At 38.9% G+C, this 18,666-nt stretch overlaps 1 protein-coding gene across 1 annotated transcript; it reads left to right on the forward strand.

Annotated features, from left to right (window-relative positions):
• Positions 1-620: 620 nt before the first annotated feature.
• On the forward strand, positions 621-5,236 carry LOC104096866 (pectinesterase-like). The gene is made up of 3 exons (XM_009603316.4): positions 621-1,479; positions 2,224-2,571; positions 4,458-5,236. The coding sequence occupies exons 1-3, from the start codon at positions 741-743 to the stop codon at positions 5,147-5,149; spliced, it is 1,779 nt and encodes a 592-aa protein (XP_009601611.1). The 5' UTR covers positions 621-740; the 3' UTR covers positions 5,150-5,236.
• The last annotated feature ends 13,430 nt before the right edge of the window (positions 5,237-18,666 follow it).

The raw sequence follows: 18,666 nt of genomic DNA on the forward strand, positions 1-18,666 counted from the left end.
CCAAGTTAAAAAACACCCAATTGTTCTTGTTTAGCAATTTACTGCATATATTGTTGATATTCAGTACTCAGTGAGAATCTTGAACGGAATAATAAGTGAGTATTTAAAAGTAAATACAGACAGAAACGAGTATATGATGCACACATTGCATAAAAAAGAGAGAGAAAATGAATGACAAAAAGAGAAACCAACAACTATAATTCACATGGCTCTCTCTATGATTTCAACCAAATCTGAATAATATTATTCTCTCTATTATTCCCCACTTTATGTGGTACATTTCAAATTTCGAAAATCAAATATCTTAATTTTCCACGAATTCGGACATACAGAATCTTTAGGTTTCTTAAAATAAAATTTATATATTTAAAAATTATCAATGGCGAGTCTATCAAAAATAATTTATTTGCCCTTCCAGAGTAGAGCCGGATAATTAGGCTGCGTACATTTTATCCTTCCCACACCACACATATGGGAAATCACTGAGTTTATTATTGTTGAAAACTATATAAAAAGTAGTATAAGTCACAATAATTAACAATCCAAAATATCTAAAAGTCATATATATAAAAATATTAGGATCAAAGAATACTCTCTAAATTCGAACTACATGAATCGCGATAGAGGAGTAACAAAAAACAAAGTTCAAATATATGCTCTTGTCACTGATATAAACACCACCTACCTAACGCTCTTCCTCACAACTATACTCTTCCTTCATTCTTTCACCTACAAACTCAATGACTTTCAAAGAATTCTTAGCCGGAATAACAGATTCTGGCAAACACTCAAATTCTTTTCCAATGTTAAAAAGACCAAAACTCTTTTTATCCCTCATTGCCTCTATCCTACTAATTGCTGCAGTCATTGGAGTCGTTGTTGGAGTAAACTCACGAAAAAATAGCTCAAATCAAGCCCAAATCGAGGCCATTTCATTGGCAACTCATACCATAGTAAAATCCTCATGTAGCATCACTTTACACCAAGAACTATGCTACTCTACAATTGCAAATAATATCCCAAACTCCTCCAAAAAAGTCACAAACCAAAAGGATGTCATTGAATTGTCCTTGAATATTACAACTAAGGCCGTTCAACGCAACTACTACGCCATAGACAAGCTAGTAAAAACACGAAAGGGTTTAACAGAACGCGAAAAAATCGCGTTACACGATTGTTTAGAGACGATAGACGAGACTATTGATGAGCTTCACACAGCCGTTGAAGATTTGGAAAAATATCCTAATGCTAAGTCGTTGAGACAACATGCAGATGATTTGAAAACTTTAATTAGTGCTGCTATTACTAATCAAGAGACTTGTCTTGACGGGTTTTCACATGATGAAGCTGATAAAAAAGTTCGTAAGATTTTGCTCAAAGGGCAAGTGTATGTGGAGAAATTGTGCAGTAATGCTTTAGCCATGATTAAGAACATGACTGATACAGATATTCAGAATGAGATGAAGTTAGTTGCTTCAGGTAATTGAATGTTACTGTCTTACTTTTCTTTTTAGTTAAATTTAAAGATAATGCCGCCTTTGCATATTTAGTAGGAGTAGTAAGTTTTTAATATCAACAATCTCATTTTACCACAGTACCTTCTAGGAATGACATAACATGTATAAGGTCACAAGATTCAATAAGTATTTTTTAGTTCTATAATATACATACCTCTAGTTTAAGATTACAAAATTCAAAATTAAAGTTCTCTTTACATTTTTAAACTTCATATTAAGACATATAAAATGTCAAATTAAGACGTGTAAAGTGAAATGGATGAAATACTCCCTCCAGTTTTTTTAAGTTGTCATGGTTACTAAAAATATTTGGTCAAAAGTACGTGTCATTTTGTAAAATTAAGATACAATTAATTTATTTTTTCCCATTTTTACCCTTACTCTAGTAAATATGGAGAGATTAATGTGGTGAGAAGAAGAGTTGAGTGATAAGTTGAAATTAAAAAATAGTTTAATCAATTTCTTAATATTTTTTAAATGGACACGCAAACAGTTGCGGACCCTCGTCTTGATTTTTTGTGTATTGTTTACTTATATATATATATTTGAACACTCATTGTTTTTTTTATATTTATTTTTATATATTTTGACACCCGTAAAATACAACCTAATTAAAGGGGACCAGTTAATTATATTCTTAACACGCTACTTATGTACGAGTACTGTTTAATAAAATCACATTTTTATGTCTCAACTCTTAACACAGGTAAAGTGAAGAGAAAACTCAATGAGGAAAGCAGTGGAACATGGCCGGAGTGGTTGTCTACCGGAGATAGAAGACTGCTGCAATCACCGTCAGTGACGGCGGATGTGGTGGTAGCGGCAGATGGAAGCGGAGACTACAAGACGGTGGCTGAAGCAGTAGCTAACGCACCTGAAAAGAGTAGCAAGAGATATGTGATAAGAATAAAAGCAGGTGTTTACAAAGAAAGTGTGGAGGTGTCAAAGAAGAAGAAGAACATAATGTTTATGGGAGATGGTAGAGAGAATACTATTATTACTGGAAGCAGGAATGTCAAAGATGGTAGCACTACTTTCCATTCTGCCACTGTTGGTAAGTTAAATTTACAATTACCTTTTCTTTTTTACTTATTTATTCATGCATTACTTGTTATTTTCTAGTACTTGTTTGTTATTAAGTCGCTTTTAGCAGTAAACGGTGTGACGTTTTAAATTTAATACGTTAAAACTCAAATTTCCTCTTAATTTATAGATTATTGCTACAAGTAAAAATCATTGGATGGCTGGCATCTGGCACAATAATAATAATGCTTACTGCGAGAGAACTTCAATTACTTCTAAATGAATATTAGCTAATATAGAATAAGATTTATATCAAAATTATATAATTATCTATTTCATATAGAAAGTGAAACTATTTATTCTGATTATAATTCTAGTTATAGTCTAAAAATTATAATCCAAATTTCTGGAATAACTTGATTTTGAACCAAAAACCCTAAGAGCATAGTTGTGAAAAGCTGTAATTTGGGATGACGCAGAGTCGCATGTGGCAAAGGTGTACTGTGTAGGAGCTTTATTGTTGTTTTCCTTGTCTAGCTAGTAGGAGCAATTACTGTTGCGCGTGAACCCAAGTTTGAATTTCAAACTTCAAAATATGGTTTATCTGTCCGGATTATATATATAGGCTTATATTCTTTAAGATTCAGCAGAAAGGCCTGTGTTAGGCCGTGCTCCAAATAAATCCAAACCCAAGGAGACAAATGACAATGATGCTATATATATGTATGTAGTATTTGAATATTTTCTGAACTATGTACTTATATTAAATCTAACTTAATTATCATAAAATAAAAGTTGTTAAATTAAACCTTTCTATAACACTCTTGTTTGTACTTACATGTTTTGACTGTTATAGTGAAGTATTGTTATATATAACATATATTATAGTAACATAACATAAAATCTAAAGAAATTTGGCTATTATAATAGTGTATTATTATAAATGACGATTGTTATAGAAAAGTTTGAGAGCATTAAAAAAAAACCACCCATTCATTCAAATAAAATTATTCATAAGGTTTGACCTCCATTTGGCCAATACGTACTCTTGATCACCATCACCTATTGATGGCATCCAGCTGGGAGCGCCTTCCGTAAATTTCCCCACACAGTATTGACTTAAATTTGGTGGTCATTCTATGTCATTGCTAGCCGAGCTCTTTCGTCCACCTTTAAATCAACATTTTGTTTTAGTTTAGAGAATTTCTCCTTTTAATTTGATTAACTATAAATCGAATTCTATCCGTTTCAATTTATGTGATAATATTTTTTTTAATCTGTCCCAAAAGATGATAGTTTTTTAAATTTAAAAATAATTTAATTTAAATTTCTCATTTTACTTTTAGTGAGAAATTTTTATAACTATACAAATATCCATAGCTTATATTAGATTACGAATTTCAAAGTTTTGTTTACTTTCTTAAACTTCATGCATATTTCGTAAGAGTTTGATGGAGTAAGATGCTCCTATGTTTCTTTTAGTTATGGCTTAATATAATGGATTAAATGAACAATATTTTTAGCGATTTAACTTAAATATATATTGGTTGTGAAAAGTATTTTTACATTAATAATGTATTTTACTTGCTATCATTTTTAAGGTTAGTAGTCTCACTTACATGTAACTTTTAGTTCATCTATCAATGTATAGAAAAACTCTTTCTTAGCACATAGTGACCATAATTCTATGCTTTCTTAGCTTCCCTGTCCGCTGCAAAAAACAATTCTCTATAAGTAACGCCATTTAATTATCTCAACAAAAAAGAGAAGGGGAATAAAAACAAAACTATTTAGCTTTGATAATTCAAAAAAGGTATGTGAGTGCAAACAATATTTCATTCTTTCATGTACTAAGTTCAATCGATCTTGAAAGGTATCACTACGTATTAATATTAATTTGTTGTTCTAACTTTGCAGCCGCAGTGGGAGAAGGGTTCTTAGCCAGAGACATAACATTCGAAAACACAGCAGGGCACGAAAAGCACCAAGCAGTTGCACTTCGCGTAGGTGCCGATTTATCCGCCTTCTACAAATGTGACATGTTAGGCTACCAAGACACTCTCTACGTCCACTCCAATCGTCAATTCTTCGTCCAATGTTTCATTTCAGGCACAGTCGATTTCATCTTTGGCAATGCCGCAGCCGTACTCCAGGACTGCGACATCCACGCCAGACGTCCAGGGCCGGGCCAGAAGAACATGGTCACGGCCCAAGGGCGTAAGGATCCCAACCAAAACACTGGGATCGTGATTCAGAAATCTAGAATTGGCGCTACTTCAGACTTGAAATCAGTTCAGAAAAATTTTCCTACGTATTTAGGACGGCCGTGGAAGGAATATTCTAGGACTGTGATCATGCAATGTTCGATCGCGGATGTGATTAGTCCGACAGGATGGCACGAGTGGAATGGGGATTTTGCACTTGATACGTTGTTTTATGGGGAATATGAGAATACAGGTGCCGGAGCTGGGACATCGGGGAGAGTGAAATGGAAAGGTTTTAAAGTTATTACTAGTGCAACTGAGGCTCAAGATTATACTCCTAACAAGTTTATTGCTGGAAATAGTTGGTTGAGCTCCACTGGTTTTCCTTTTGCTCTTGGTCTTTAATATTGTTTCTTGTTTTTTTAGTTTCTTTGTTTTGTTTGTGGGTATTAGCTAATACCAAAATAAATTTTATATCAAATCTTGATATTAGCTATCCCATACTGAATATCCCTGCTCTATACCAAACAACCCCTTTGATGATTGATATCATTTTAAAATAATACTCTTGAATAAAGCCTCTAGATTAACAAATGGAGTAGTAAAAAAAAGAGTGTGGAAAAGACCGCACCCCAAAAGAGTGTGATATAGACAACTTATCCTGATATATAGACAACTTATCCTGATATAAATTTCACGACTCGAACCTACATGTAATAGATAAACAACTTGACCGTTCCACCTTTTTCCTCACTTGTTCAGTGTTGTACCCTCTTCTTTGGCTACGTAACAATGACATATGGTTGTCCAAATCATTGAGCTAGCACTTAACCAAAGCATACCTAATTGACTCTTATTAGTTCAACACTAGGAATAATATTTCTTCATGTGTATTTGGATAAAATTTTATTGCTTTAATTAATTTATATTATCACTTTAGTTTTTGTCCTCTTTGTTTGCCCGTAAAAATGATACAGTTGAATTTATACGTGGTTTGTAGACAAACGAATTGATTTGATCCCAAAATGATAAATAAATTAAATAAGAATGCAAGACTTAATGTTGAAATCGAGATAAGACAAGAGATAGCTTGATTCCTTGAGCAAAGCTTCCGAAGGCAATAGTCGCAATATTAATAAGCAAGAAACAAAATGTTATTGAGCTTTTGAACAGTATATAGCATAAGTTTGTTAGAAAATGTATTCCCCTTAAATGGCTGTTGAATTCGCTATTTATAGTTGCACCTAGGGAACAAGGTCCTAGGATCAAGCCTATTTTAAATGACAATTATGGGGGTCATTCAAGAATATGTAACGGCAGGCTATGTATGTCATATTCTCTGTAACGGACTATGTACTTAATGCTATAGAATATTCTCCATTGAATGTTACTGGGTGGCAGACATTTATTTGTCTTTATGAGCAACATTCCCTTCTGGGACAACCGAGATTGCTGCCCCCGAACATGATTTCCACCTGCCTCGCTTTCTATCTGTTTCCGGATCCACGTGTCATTCTATTATGCGAGCATTTAATATGAACATATTTTAACCTATACAGATAGCCCCCCTGCTTTCCAGTGGCACATCCTTGTATCACCGGGAAGTTGGTGAAGATACCAATACCTTTCTTGGTGAAAAATTCTCCGCACTCCTCTAAAAGGTTTCTAATGTTTGATTAGACGCACGTCTTTCCGCATTTAATTTCCCGAACATGCTTTATCCCATGATTCAACAATACTTTCGCCGGTCTTCGAGATAACCATGACCACAATTTTAGCCGCCTATCCTGTACTTATACGCTTCAATCTTCTTCTTTTACACTTCACATTTTATTATACTCTCTCAAACTTTCTTTACTCAACTCACTCTTGCTTCCAACTTCCTTTAACCTTCTTCTCAAGAGAAAACTCTTACTTCGTTCAGCTAACTATGGCTTTCTCTTCCAAAAACTCAAGTTCTTCAAAGAACAAGAAAAATACTGATGATGCTCCTCCTCCTACGGTGAGCACCATTATTCCCAGAAAGCTTACTATAGCTAAGGACTTAGAAGAGAAGTTCCTTTCTGCTAACTCCCGCACATGGGCTGCTGGTGTATATCCTTCTTCCATCCGTTCTTCTAGCATCCCTGTTGTGAAGGAAGACTGTGGTTGCCATGATTTGAACATTATCGCTCTTGATCTAGCGGAGCAGGTAACCTTCCCCGAAAAGGGCTTTACGTATGTTTACACATATCCATTCACTTTGGGTCCGTTTTCATTTAGCGGGGGACGTGAACCTATAATTTTGGAGTTTTGCTTCTGTTACCAAGTCTACTTGGCACAAGTGAGCCCTTCTGTATGGCGAACGGTATCCTATCTTCGGCGGCTATGCTAGGAGACGGGGGAAGAGCTCTCCCTAGTTCGACTGATGAACCTTTATTCCCCCAAGATTTTCCATGGGGGAATGATAAAATTTAGCAAACGTGGTCACCATGCTCTGTTCACCAACATGGATGATGACAACGACTGCGAATGGATGGAGCAGTTCATTGAAGTTTCCACCAGGGACATCATCCGGGATACAACTCCAGCTTTCTCTGAGTCATAGACTCGTATAAGTAAGATTAACGTTTGTCCTTTCTCTGATTAAAGATCGCTTCATACTGTTACTGATCCTTCTCTTTTCACTATTTCAGCAACTCGGTGGACACCACCTAGGGTTAAAGGCTTGGACCAGTGGGTCCAGAAGATTTTGAATATTACCATGCCTGAGACCCGCCGATGGAAAGAACTGACCTTTAAATACGGGTGGAAGGCCAAAAATCAAGGTAAGTTAACTCTTGAACAAATCTTGTTTCTGCCTTGCGTACAAGAAAATTGACTAACTTCTATTTCTGTGGAATTTTGGTCTATTGCAGGGCTCTGTTACCATCCCCGAGGAGGACATTTTGGATGATCTTGCAGATGCGGCGAGGTTGCTGCAGGAAGCCTTCACCCGAACGGGTGTCATCAGACGTGCTTCTGGTGCAAATGTTTCCTCTCGGAGTCCCCGACCGGAGAACAAGCAACAAAAAAGGTAATGTTCCTCTGCGGCTAAGGTAAAAATAAAAAAGCGAAGAGCACCGCTCCCGATACAGCTGCAGACACTGTGGTGATCGATGATGATGGAGGAGTCAGTGATGATGGGGCTTCTCTACATAGAAGATAATACCTTTCATCAGCTCAATAGAATGCTCAATTTGTTGAGCTAGTTACATCAACTGAGGGCGACGTCGAGGCGCTCTAGGGGGAGTGTGGTATAGTAGAAGATGCAAACTCTCGCTTTCAAGTCCCAGTCACTGCTCCCGGTACCGTGAGGCTGGGTACCGGGTCTCTTCCATCTTTGGTTGATGACCAACCAATAACCAACACTACTTTGCCGCAGTTTCTTCGCAACCTACAATGCCATCAGCTTCATCTCCCTTTTCGCCAACCTTGCCTTCGCCACCAGCATTTACTACATCATCTCCACCGGCATTTACTACAACATTTACTACATCCCTCCAGCATTTACTACATCGATTCGCCACCAGCATTTACTACAGCATTTACTACATCCCTCCTCCCTAGTACCTAATCCATGGGAAGTTGGGGCATAACTATTCGGCCCCTTCAGCAGATCCTCATAGGAGGAGGAGCGTCTCCCACTCAGTCTTTACCAAGTGCCATCTGTTGTATTGGTCGGTGAAACTTGCCAACTCCTGAAGCCTCTAGCTTCAGAGAAAGATAGGAATAAAATACATTCTTTATCGGGGGAGTGTATGGTAAACAATTCCATGCATAACGCAACAACAGTGTGGTCTTTATTCCTTCAACTATTTTGTCTAGCTTTGCTATGTCAGGACTTTTGATTTGAACTTTTGTTTTGCAGGCTAACTTCCTTGATTCTGATGGACTTCAAAGGTTGAACCTTGATAAAGAGAAACTCACCTTCGAGCGGGATCAACTGTTAGCCGAGTGGGATCAAATTGCTACTTGCCTCCCGAAACTAGAAGAAACGTTGCCAAGGCCGTTGAGTTAGAGGCTCGGTTGCAGCAGAGCGAGCAAGAAGTGGTGACCCTCAGCCAAGAGACTCCCATGTTAAGGGTACAATTTCAAGAGGCCAAGGCAAAGTGGTCTGAGGTCCAAAATGACGTTCTTGTTTCTACCGATCGTGAGGCTGCCTCTATTGAAAGAATAAATAATTTGGAGGCAGCCTTGAACTTCAAAGCTGAAGAGGCTACTGCGGAGGAGCAGAAGCATGCCTGGATGGAGGAGAAGTATAAGAAGGTCAGGGAGCATAATAAAGTTTATAACTCCATTATCCGTGACCTTGATGTTAGCTTTGAAGCCGTTAGATCCGAGCGGAATAAACTTTCGACCAAGGTTGACCAGCTTAAGGAAGAGCTTCAATGTCGAACGACTTCCCTCATTGTTGAAAACACATATTCTATGTATATCATGAGGATAAAAACCTTGGAAGAGGCCAAAACGGGTGTCATTGACTTTGATGCCGAGATCGCCAAGGCCCGTGGGCTAGAGTTAACTGCCCGAAGGGTCTCCCGGTCCAACCTGATGCGACTGGGGGCGCAGATTTGGTTGCGAAGAACAACTTGAAAGGGGATGATGATGAAGGTCAAGACCTCGATCTAGTGACAGATCTACCTACTTCTCCTAGGGGCGCAGATGCTTCTCTTCCCCCAGATTCTGGGGATGTAGTAGTTTAGCTTTTTGATTTCTCTTTTTTTTTTTTACTTCGTACTTTTGTACTTGTGCTTCTTGGCATGTTGTTATATAGAAGTACTTTTTCGTTTAAGTATTGCGCAAGTTTTTCTCTTTGCATCGATATGTGCAAGGCTTCAGGTGAATTTTTCCCCAATAGTATTTGGATTCGGGACATAAGTTCTTCCGGAATCAACCCTTTACTGTGAGGGTTTTATAAGAGAGGGCCCTCTTATGTTTACGGTGCTCTTGAAGAGGACGTTTCCTGTTCATTCCAACACTAGCATTTGAAGTACTTGTTTAACTTTCAAATGATAAAATTAAATCATCGCTCGGACAAGAACAAGGTAAAAATAAAAGGACTTTACTTTATTCCTTCCATTTTCAAAAGTACATAAGCATTCATTGTGCTAAAAACAAATTTCCATTACTTGTGGTTAATTTGTACAACTTGTTTCTATGGGGCTGGTCGCGCAGTCCCCGGTCCCGATGATACAACTTTGTTCCTGGATTTCGTAATCCCAATTTTTGTGGCAGTCATGTTGCATTGTGCTCTCGGGTATTTTGAGTCACTTTTCTTAAAACCAAGTCTCTCACTTGAAATAACGGAGATTGGCTCTTCGATTGTAATATCTTTTCACTCTCTGCTTTTGGGCCGCCATCCTTATATGTGCCAAGTTCCTGCGTTCGTCGTCTGCCCGAAAATATCTCATGGTAGGTTCTCCTATGTCCACCGGGATCAATGCTTCTGCTCCATATACGAAAGAGAAAGGTGTCTCCCCGGTGCTTGACTTGACCATTGTTTGGTACGCCCAAAGTACTCTCGGTAGCGCTTCAGGCCATTTGCCTTTGGCTGCTTCCAACCTCTTTTTGAAATTTTGAATAATCACTTTGTTTGTCGACTTTGGTTAGCCGTTTGCGCTCGGGTGATATGGCGATGATGTGATTCTTTTGATTTTCAGGTCTTCGAGGAACTTTGTGACCTTTGCGCCTACAAATTATGGCTCGTTGATGCAGACTATCTCTTTTGGTATCCCGAACCTGCAAATTATGTTTCCCCACAAGAAATCTACCACTTCACGCTCGCCAATTTTCTGATAAGGACATGCTTCAACCTACTTAGAAAAGTAGTTAATTAAAATCAAAAGAAATCTTACCTTGCCGAGAGCCGGTGGCAGTGGACCGATTATGTCCATCCCCCATTTTATGAATGGCCAGGGCGACAAAATCGAGTGCAATAACTCCGCTGGTTGATGTACCAACGGTGCGTGGTATTGACACTTATCACATTTTTGAACATAAGCCTTAGCGTCTTGTTCTATCCGGGGCCAGTAGTATCCTGCCTTGATTTGCTTTAATCACAAAGACTCTGCACCCGAGTGTTCCGCATATCCTTTCATGAACTTCTCTCATGACGTAATTAGCTTCGAAATCTCCTAAACATCGGGCCAACGGGCCTTGAAAATATTTTCTATACAATTGACCTCCCCTGAAGCAGTATCGGGATACTTTAGTACGCAATGCTCTGGATGCCTTGGGATCTTCGGGTAGCTTTTCGTGCTCGAGATACTCAATGATTTCATTCCTCCAATACCAGACCAAATTGGTAGCGGTTATTCTGTAATAGCTGTCCACGTCCAATACCGAATGCATAAGCTGCAAGACCGTACTGAAGTCTGATCCATTCATTTTTGTGGACGATCCCAGATTGGTTAGTGCACCTGCTACTGCATTTTCTTCCCTCGGGATGTCGGTATATGACCATTCCCTGAACCGTGCGAGCAGAGCCTGGACTTTCACTACATACTGTTGCATGCGTTCCTCTTTGGCTTCGAAGATTCTGTAGACCTGATTTACTACCAGTTGAGAATCACATTTGATTTCTATAACCTCAGAGTCTAGTCCTCGGGCCAGCTCGAGTCCTGCAATCAAAGCCTTATACTTGGCTTCATTGTTAGTCAAAAGAACAGTTCGTATGGCATGCCTTGAGGTTTCTTCCTAAGGCATGATTAGTACTACACCGAGCTCGGGCCCTTTTACATTGGAAGCTCCATCAGTGAACAAGGTCCAAACTCCTGATGTCGATTCTGACACCATCATTGCTTCTTTGGTAGCTAACGGCAGCAGTCCTCTACTAAAAAAGGCCACAAAGTAGGCCAAAACTTATGACTTAATCGCAGTTCTAGGTTTATATTCTATGCAAATTCACTCATTTCGACTGCCACTTAGGTCGACCTGAAAGTTCAGGTTTGTGAAGGATATAACGCAGGGGAAACGTTGTCACTATGGCTATCAGATGTCATTGGAAATAAGGCCCAAGCTTTCGAGCGGAGACTACGAGAGCTAAGGCCAATTTTTTGAGATGTGGGTAGCGAGTTTACGCTCCCGTTAAAATTTTACTAACATAATAGATAGGAGATTGCGTACCTTCATCCTCACAAATTAAAATGGCACTTACTGCTACCTCCAAGACCGCTAAGTAAATCAACAATTTTCACCCTCCTCCGGTTTTGACAATATTGGAGGGCTCGATAAATACCTTTTCAAATCCTTCAGAGCTTGCTGGAATTCCGGAGTCCATTTGAAGTTATTCTTCTTTTTGAGAAGAGAAAAGAAGTGATGACATTTTTTCGAAGACCGGAAAATGAATCTACTTAAAACGGTCAGTCTTCCTTTCAACCTTTGAACCTCTTTCACATTTGATAGATGGTTAGGGATATCCTCGATGGCTTTAATTTTATCGGGATTGACTTCGATCCCCCTTTGTGACACCAGGAACCCCAAGAACTTACCGGAGCTGACTCCGAATGCACACGTTTTGGGGTTAAGCTTCATGTTGTACTTCCTTAGGATGTCAAAGGTTTCTTGCAGGTGTTTAAGATGATCACTTGTATTCAAAGACTTAACCAACATATTATTTATGTAAACTTCCATGGTTTTCCCTATTTGTTTCTCAAACATTTTATTTACAAGCCTCTGATAAGTGGCTCCGGCGTTCTTAAGCCCGAAAGGCGTCATATTATAGCAATATGTGCCGAAGTTTGTTATGAACGAAGTTTTTTCTTGATCCTTCGGGTTCATCTTGATTTGATTGTACCCAGAGTAAGCATCGAAGAAATTCATCAACTCATGCCTGGCCGTTGCATCAATCATTTGATCAATGTTTGGCAATGGGAATGTATCTTTTGAGTACGCCTTATTTAGATCCTCATAGTCTATGCACATGCGAAATTTATTATTCTTCTTTAAAAATACTACTATCTTAGCTAGCCAGTCAGGATATTTTACCTCCCAGATTGAACCGATCTCAAGCAAACGAGTTACCTCTTCTTTGACGAATTTATTTCTGACCTCGGCAATAGGGCATTTTTTCTGCCTTACCGGAGGGATGTTAGGATCTAGACTTAGCTTGTGCATGGCCACTTCTGGCGGAATACCTGTCATATCTGCATGCGACAACGCAAAACATTCAACGTTAAATTTAAGAAATTCTATAAATTCTGACCTGACCTAGGGGTTTAGTCCTGTCCCCAAGTGGAACTTCCTCTCCAAGAATTTCTCAAACAATGTGATATGCTCGAGTTCTTCTGCAATGGATTTGGTTGCGTCCGTTTCTTCCGGTACTTGGAAATATCTTGGTACCGGATAGTATCCCGACGACTCCTCCCCCAAGTTGTGTCCATTTAGCTCGGGAGCAAACGTCGGTTCCTGTACCACTCCTCAAATCTATAAAGGTTTCAACACACACTAAATATAGAATTTAATTTTTTTTAATCTTGCCTTGAGTACATAAAAATTATACTTCTATGACGGATTTAAACCCTTGTGATTGACTTTTGAGCTACTTCTCTATTTATAAATAATTAAATATACAATTAGAGGAATATTAATAATTTTAATATTATTAATTATCAACAGTGAGAATAATTAAATACTAGTTAAGTAAAAAAAAAAAGAGAAAACAAAAAAGGAGACCACGTGACAAGCCTAAAGCCCATAAAGGGCTCTTGGAAGGCAAAAGGCGTAAAAGCCTTATACGAAGATAGAATTGGACATTCTGTTTGCTCAAGAAACAGAGGCAGCGAGTCAGCGAACTATTCACACAGACAACGAAAATTCTAGGCTTCTTTACAAATAACTCGTTCTTGAACGCCGGTATATAAAATTTTATATTCTCATTTATCCTACAATAGAAGAATTGGATAGTTAAATTCCTTCTTCCTCCGTATCAACAACAAGTTCAATGTTTAGGTGTGAAACTTTAAAATTAATTAAAATGCACTAATTGTTGTAGAATCGATTGTTTGACGGGTATAAATTGGACTGGAGCCTACTTATTGGATCGAGGAGTTTTGAGGTGAGTGGATATAAATCTTAACTAAAGTGGTTCTACTCACAAAAATATGACCACAAAGTGTTTGATAAAATGCTTTAAAGAGTCAACATGTACGTAATTGGAATGAATGAGTATATGTTGACTAAGTATATTCTAGTTAAAGCTTATATATTTTACTCGAGATGTATAAGCATCTATTTTTCATATTTTTATGCTTTATTACATGGTCCTACATGTTAAAGTTTCAAGAGTTAGAAAGAACTTTTAAAAATACTTTGAGTAATTTTATATCATGCTTATATTATGCATACACTCAAGAATATTATTATCAATACTGATAGATCACTTTCAAACATGATTTAGACTTGAAAAGCCACAAGAAGAAGTTTTAGAAAGATAAGATTTTTGGGAGTATCCTCTATTCTGAGAAGGGGTCATCGTCTAGGCCGAGGGTCCTAACCAAGGCATTGACTTCTTGAAACTACTTGTACCAAAGTAGAGAGCACACTAGCCGAGGGTCTCGTTGCTGAGAATTTGCCTAGCCAGGCTAAGGTATGACAAATGAGCGTTGAGAACCATGAAGCGAATGGCACCTTGTGGATTGGTCCTATTCGATCAGGTTGGGATTGAACCCCTTCTGATCACAAGGTGACTAAGACAGAAACAAGTCAGGATAGTTGGAACTCCCGAAGCATAAAGTGAAGTATTTTTTTTAGATAAGAAAAAAAAAGAATTTCTTTTAGAATATTCATAAATTATTGTTATGTAATTATTTTTAGAATTGTTCGTAGAAGATTTATGTTTTTCATGCATTTAGAATCTTTGCTTGTAATGTATATTTTATTAAAGTTTTGTCCCCTGTCATTTAGACTCACTGAGTACAATGGATGGTACTGATGTTCTCCTTTGGGAACTTGCGTTGGTCTGCGGTACAACGTAGGAACTGGTTTTGCAGGCGAGCAGGCTACGGGTTAGGACTTCCCTCATTTCCAGTACTATTGGTGAGCTCCGCTTTTGTTCATGGAGTACTCCTTTGAGTCATCATTATTTAGTTATTTCTTTGTTTACTTGGATAACTGGCCAGGACATCCCATGTCCTGAGCGGTGCGTCAGTTTATCAATAGAGGCTTCATAGACATAGTCGGTGGATTAAGATTCATGTGCTTTTGATAATAGCTTTGCAGTATTTCAGTAGTTTCTACGAATAAAATTTTGGAGTTGGTTTATTTTAGATATATAAGAAATTATCTAATGTATTCGTTTCTCCAAAACTCGTAAAAATGGTTCGTACTCGCAATTCTGACACCGACACTCAGGATGTTGCTCAAGAAACTATTGCTACTATTGTGGCTCAAGGTAGAACTAAGAAGGCTTCAACTCAGAAAAGGAAGGATAACTCTACAAATGGGGTTCAAGTACCCCCCCCCCCCCCCGGTTGAACATGAAGAAGGGGTGGATCATGATGAGCAAGTACCTTAGGATCCAGTGCCACCCCCAACAGCAGTTCCAGCTAAGACAATTATATATCTCCAGAGATTGGTCAGTTTTTTAATGTTTTCAGTAGTGCTATGGAGATGTTTAAAACTTTCATGGCCAACCATAACGAGAAAAGAGCTGAGATTCCACCTCAATCCAAATAGACAGAACAATTCTGAGTCCTCAAGAGTGAATGAATTTTTGAAGCTAAGTCCTCCATTGTTTTGTGGTACTATAGTTGATAAAGATCTAATGTTTTGGCTGGAGGGTGTCAAGAAAGACCTCCGAGCGATGAAGGCATTTGATGATGAAGTTGTGGAGCTGGCTGCCTACTAGATTAGAGATGTGGCTGGTGCTTGGTTTGAGATGTGGAAAAAGGAAAGAGATAAAGATGATGGCCCGCCTACTTGGGAAGAATTTGAAGAGGCCTTCGTGGCTAATTTTATACCAGAAGAGGATAGGGAAGCTAAGGCTACAAAGTTCAAGCAGCTCAAGCAATGGAATAATAGTGTGCAAGAGTACAACATGGAATTCATAAGTTTGGCTAAGCATGCTCCTCACATGGTTAAGATAGAAAAAGCAAATATCTACAGTTTTGTTGGCGGTTTGGCTTACCACATTAAGGATACACGTCAGCTGCAGCTATAGGAATGACAACTTTCTCCTCTGTTGTGGGTTTCGCCAAGCACTTAAAAAGAGACAGACAACAAAGGAGAGAAGAAAAAGAGCATAACAAGAAAGCCCAGACAGTGGAAGGGTTTAGTGGTACACCCAGTAGAGGATGAAGGGGATCGGGGCTCCTTCAATAGGGGTCATTAGCACCAGCTCATTCCAGTCATCAGTCAGGTGGTGGGTCTTCTTTCAGACGTACTTAGAGTTATAGAAACCAATCTTGCCAGAATCAGAATTTTAGGACACCACCCTCATATAGCCAGAGTCATGTGAACAATATTCACAACAACAAGGTCTTTGTGGTACATGTAAGCGGCAACATTCAGGTCAGTGTAAGCTCGGGTTCCACGGTTGCTATCATTGCAAAGACGTTGGTCATATAAAGGCAAACTGCCCAAAGTTGCGACATAATTTCAGTGGGGGATCAGCTCATCCTTCTAGTTCCTCATCTACTACAGTGGCACCACCTCAGGCTTGTGGTTCTCAAAATCAGACCGGGCATGGGGCAGGCAGAGGTGCAGATCGAGTTACTCAGGGAGGGGGACAACCTGTTTGTTTGCTACACTTGATCATCAGAGTGTAGAGGCATCTACAGAAGTTATTACAGGTATATTTCTAGTTTGCTCACATAATGCTTATGCCATAATTGATCCAGGTTCAATGTTTTCGTATGTGACTCCAAACTTTGCAATTAACCTCAGGCTAGAATCTGAATAACTTAGTGAGCCTTTCCTAGTATCTACTCTAGTTGGCGAGTCAGTGAAAGCCACGAGAGTCTGTAGAAGTTGTATAGTTTCAGTCTAAGGTCGCAGCACCGAGGCCGATCTTATAGAGTTAGAAATGGGGGATTTCGATGTGATCATGGGTATGGATTGGTTGTCTTCCTGCTATGCCAAGTTAGATTGTCGTGCTAAGATAGTCAAGTTCCATTTTCCAAATGAAGAAGTCTTAGAGTGGAAGGGTAGTTCAACATCGCTTATAGGTAAGTTTATTTCTTACCTCAAGGCACAACGAATGATCGGTAAGGGGTGTCTCACCTATTTGGCTCACATCATTAATCCAGAATCAGAACCACCAGCTCTTCAGTTGGTGCCAGTTGTTAGAGAATTTCCAGACGTTTTCCTAGATGACCTTCCCGGACTTCCTCCTGAAAGAATCATAGACTTTGGCATCGATATCATGCCAGACACTCAGCCCATATCTATACCTTCTTATAGGATGGCTCCAACATAACTTAATGAGTTAAGAGAACAGTTAAAAGACCTTCTTAACAAGGGATTCATCAGGCCGAGTGTTTCACCATGGGGTGCCCCGGTCCTGTTTGTCAAGAAGAAATATGGGTCTCTCAAAATATGTGTTGACTATCGGCAGTTGAATAAAGTTACCGTTAAGAACAAGTACCCACTGCCAAGAATTTATGACTTATGAGATCAACTTCAGGGTGGAAAGTACTTTTCAAAGATAGACTTGAGGTCGGGGTACTATCAATTGAGAATCAGAGAAGAGGATATATCTAAAGCATCCATTAGAACTCACTACAGGCATTATGAATTTCTAGTAATATCCTTCGGGTTGACAAATTCTCTAGTTGCATTCATGGACCTCATGAACAGAGTTTTCAAGCCATTCCTTGATACATTTATTATCGTGTTTATAAACGATATTCTAGTATATTCTAAAGACAAGGAAGAGCATGCAGAGCACCTCAAGATAGCCTTGCAGACCTCAAAGGAAAATGAGCTTTATGCCAAGTTTTCAAAATGTGAGTTCTGGTTGCAGTCAGTGGCATTCTTAGGCCACGTTATATCTAATGAAGGCATAAAAGTAGACCCTTAGAAGATAGAAGCAGCCAAGAGCTGGCCAAGGCCGACAATGCCAATCGAAATCAGGAGTTTCTTGGGGTTAGCTTGCTACAATAGAAGGTTTGTAAAGGATTTTCCTCATTTGCAGCTCCATTAACTAAGTTGACTCAGAAAGAAGTTAAGTTCCAGTGGTCAGACGCTTGTGAGCAGAGTTTTCAAGAGTTAAAGAAGAGGTTGACCACTGCACCTGTGTTAACCTTATCGACAGGTTCGGGTGGGTTCACAGTGTATTGTGATGTCTCCATAGTTGGTTTTGGTTATGTTCTTATGCAAGATGGAAAATATTTCTTATGCTTCGAGGCAATTAAAGAATCATGAGAAGAACTACCCCACACACGACTGGGAGCTTGCAGCAGTGGCGTTTGCATTAAAGATATGGTGACACTACCTTTATGGAGACCATTCTGAAGTGTTTACAGATCACACAAGCCTCCAGTACATTTTCAAGCAGAAAGAATTAAATTTGAGAGAAAGAAGGTGGCTCGAGCTATTGAAGGATTATGACATCAATATCCTTTATCACCCGGGCAAAGCTAATATGGTACTTAGTAGGAAGTCAATGGGTGCCTTGGCCCATCTTGAAGTACAAAGGCGAACTTTGGGTCGAGAAATGCAAAAATTGGCAAATGATGGAATTAGATTGTGTGAGACCGAAGAAGGAGGTATAATTGCTTATGCCTTAGCGCAATCGTCTCTTGTTGCGCATATTAAGGATAAGCAAGACGAAGATCCGTACGTGAAGTTAAAAGAAGGAGTCAAAAACCAAAGAAATCACTGCTTTCACTCTAGGAAGTGATGGAGTTTTGAAGTTGAATGATCGGTTATGTGTGCCTGATGTAGATGGTCTTAGGTAGGCC

The sequence above is a fragment of the Nicotiana tomentosiformis genome, chromosome 12, assembly GCF_000390325.3.
Source record: "Nicotiana tomentosiformis chromosome 12, ASM39032v3, whole genome shotgun sequence".
NCBI lineage: Eukaryota > Viridiplantae > Streptophyta > Magnoliopsida > Solanales > Solanaceae > Nicotiana > Nicotiana tomentosiformis.

Bases quoted from the DNA above. Each gene is read 5' to 3' on its own strand.
- LOC104096866 (XM_009603316.4), top strand. From the start codon at position 741: ATGACTTTCAAAGAATTCTTAGCCGGAATAACAGATTCTGGCAAACAC. The intron at 1,480-2,223 runs GTAATTGAATGT...CTCTTAACACAG, and splicing joins GATGAAGTTAGTTGCTTCAG to GTAAAGTGAAGAGAAAACTC. The intron at 2,572-4,457 runs GTAAGTTAAATT...CTAACTTTGCAG, and splicing joins TTTCCATTCTGCCACTGTTG to CCGCAGTGGGAGAAGGGTTC.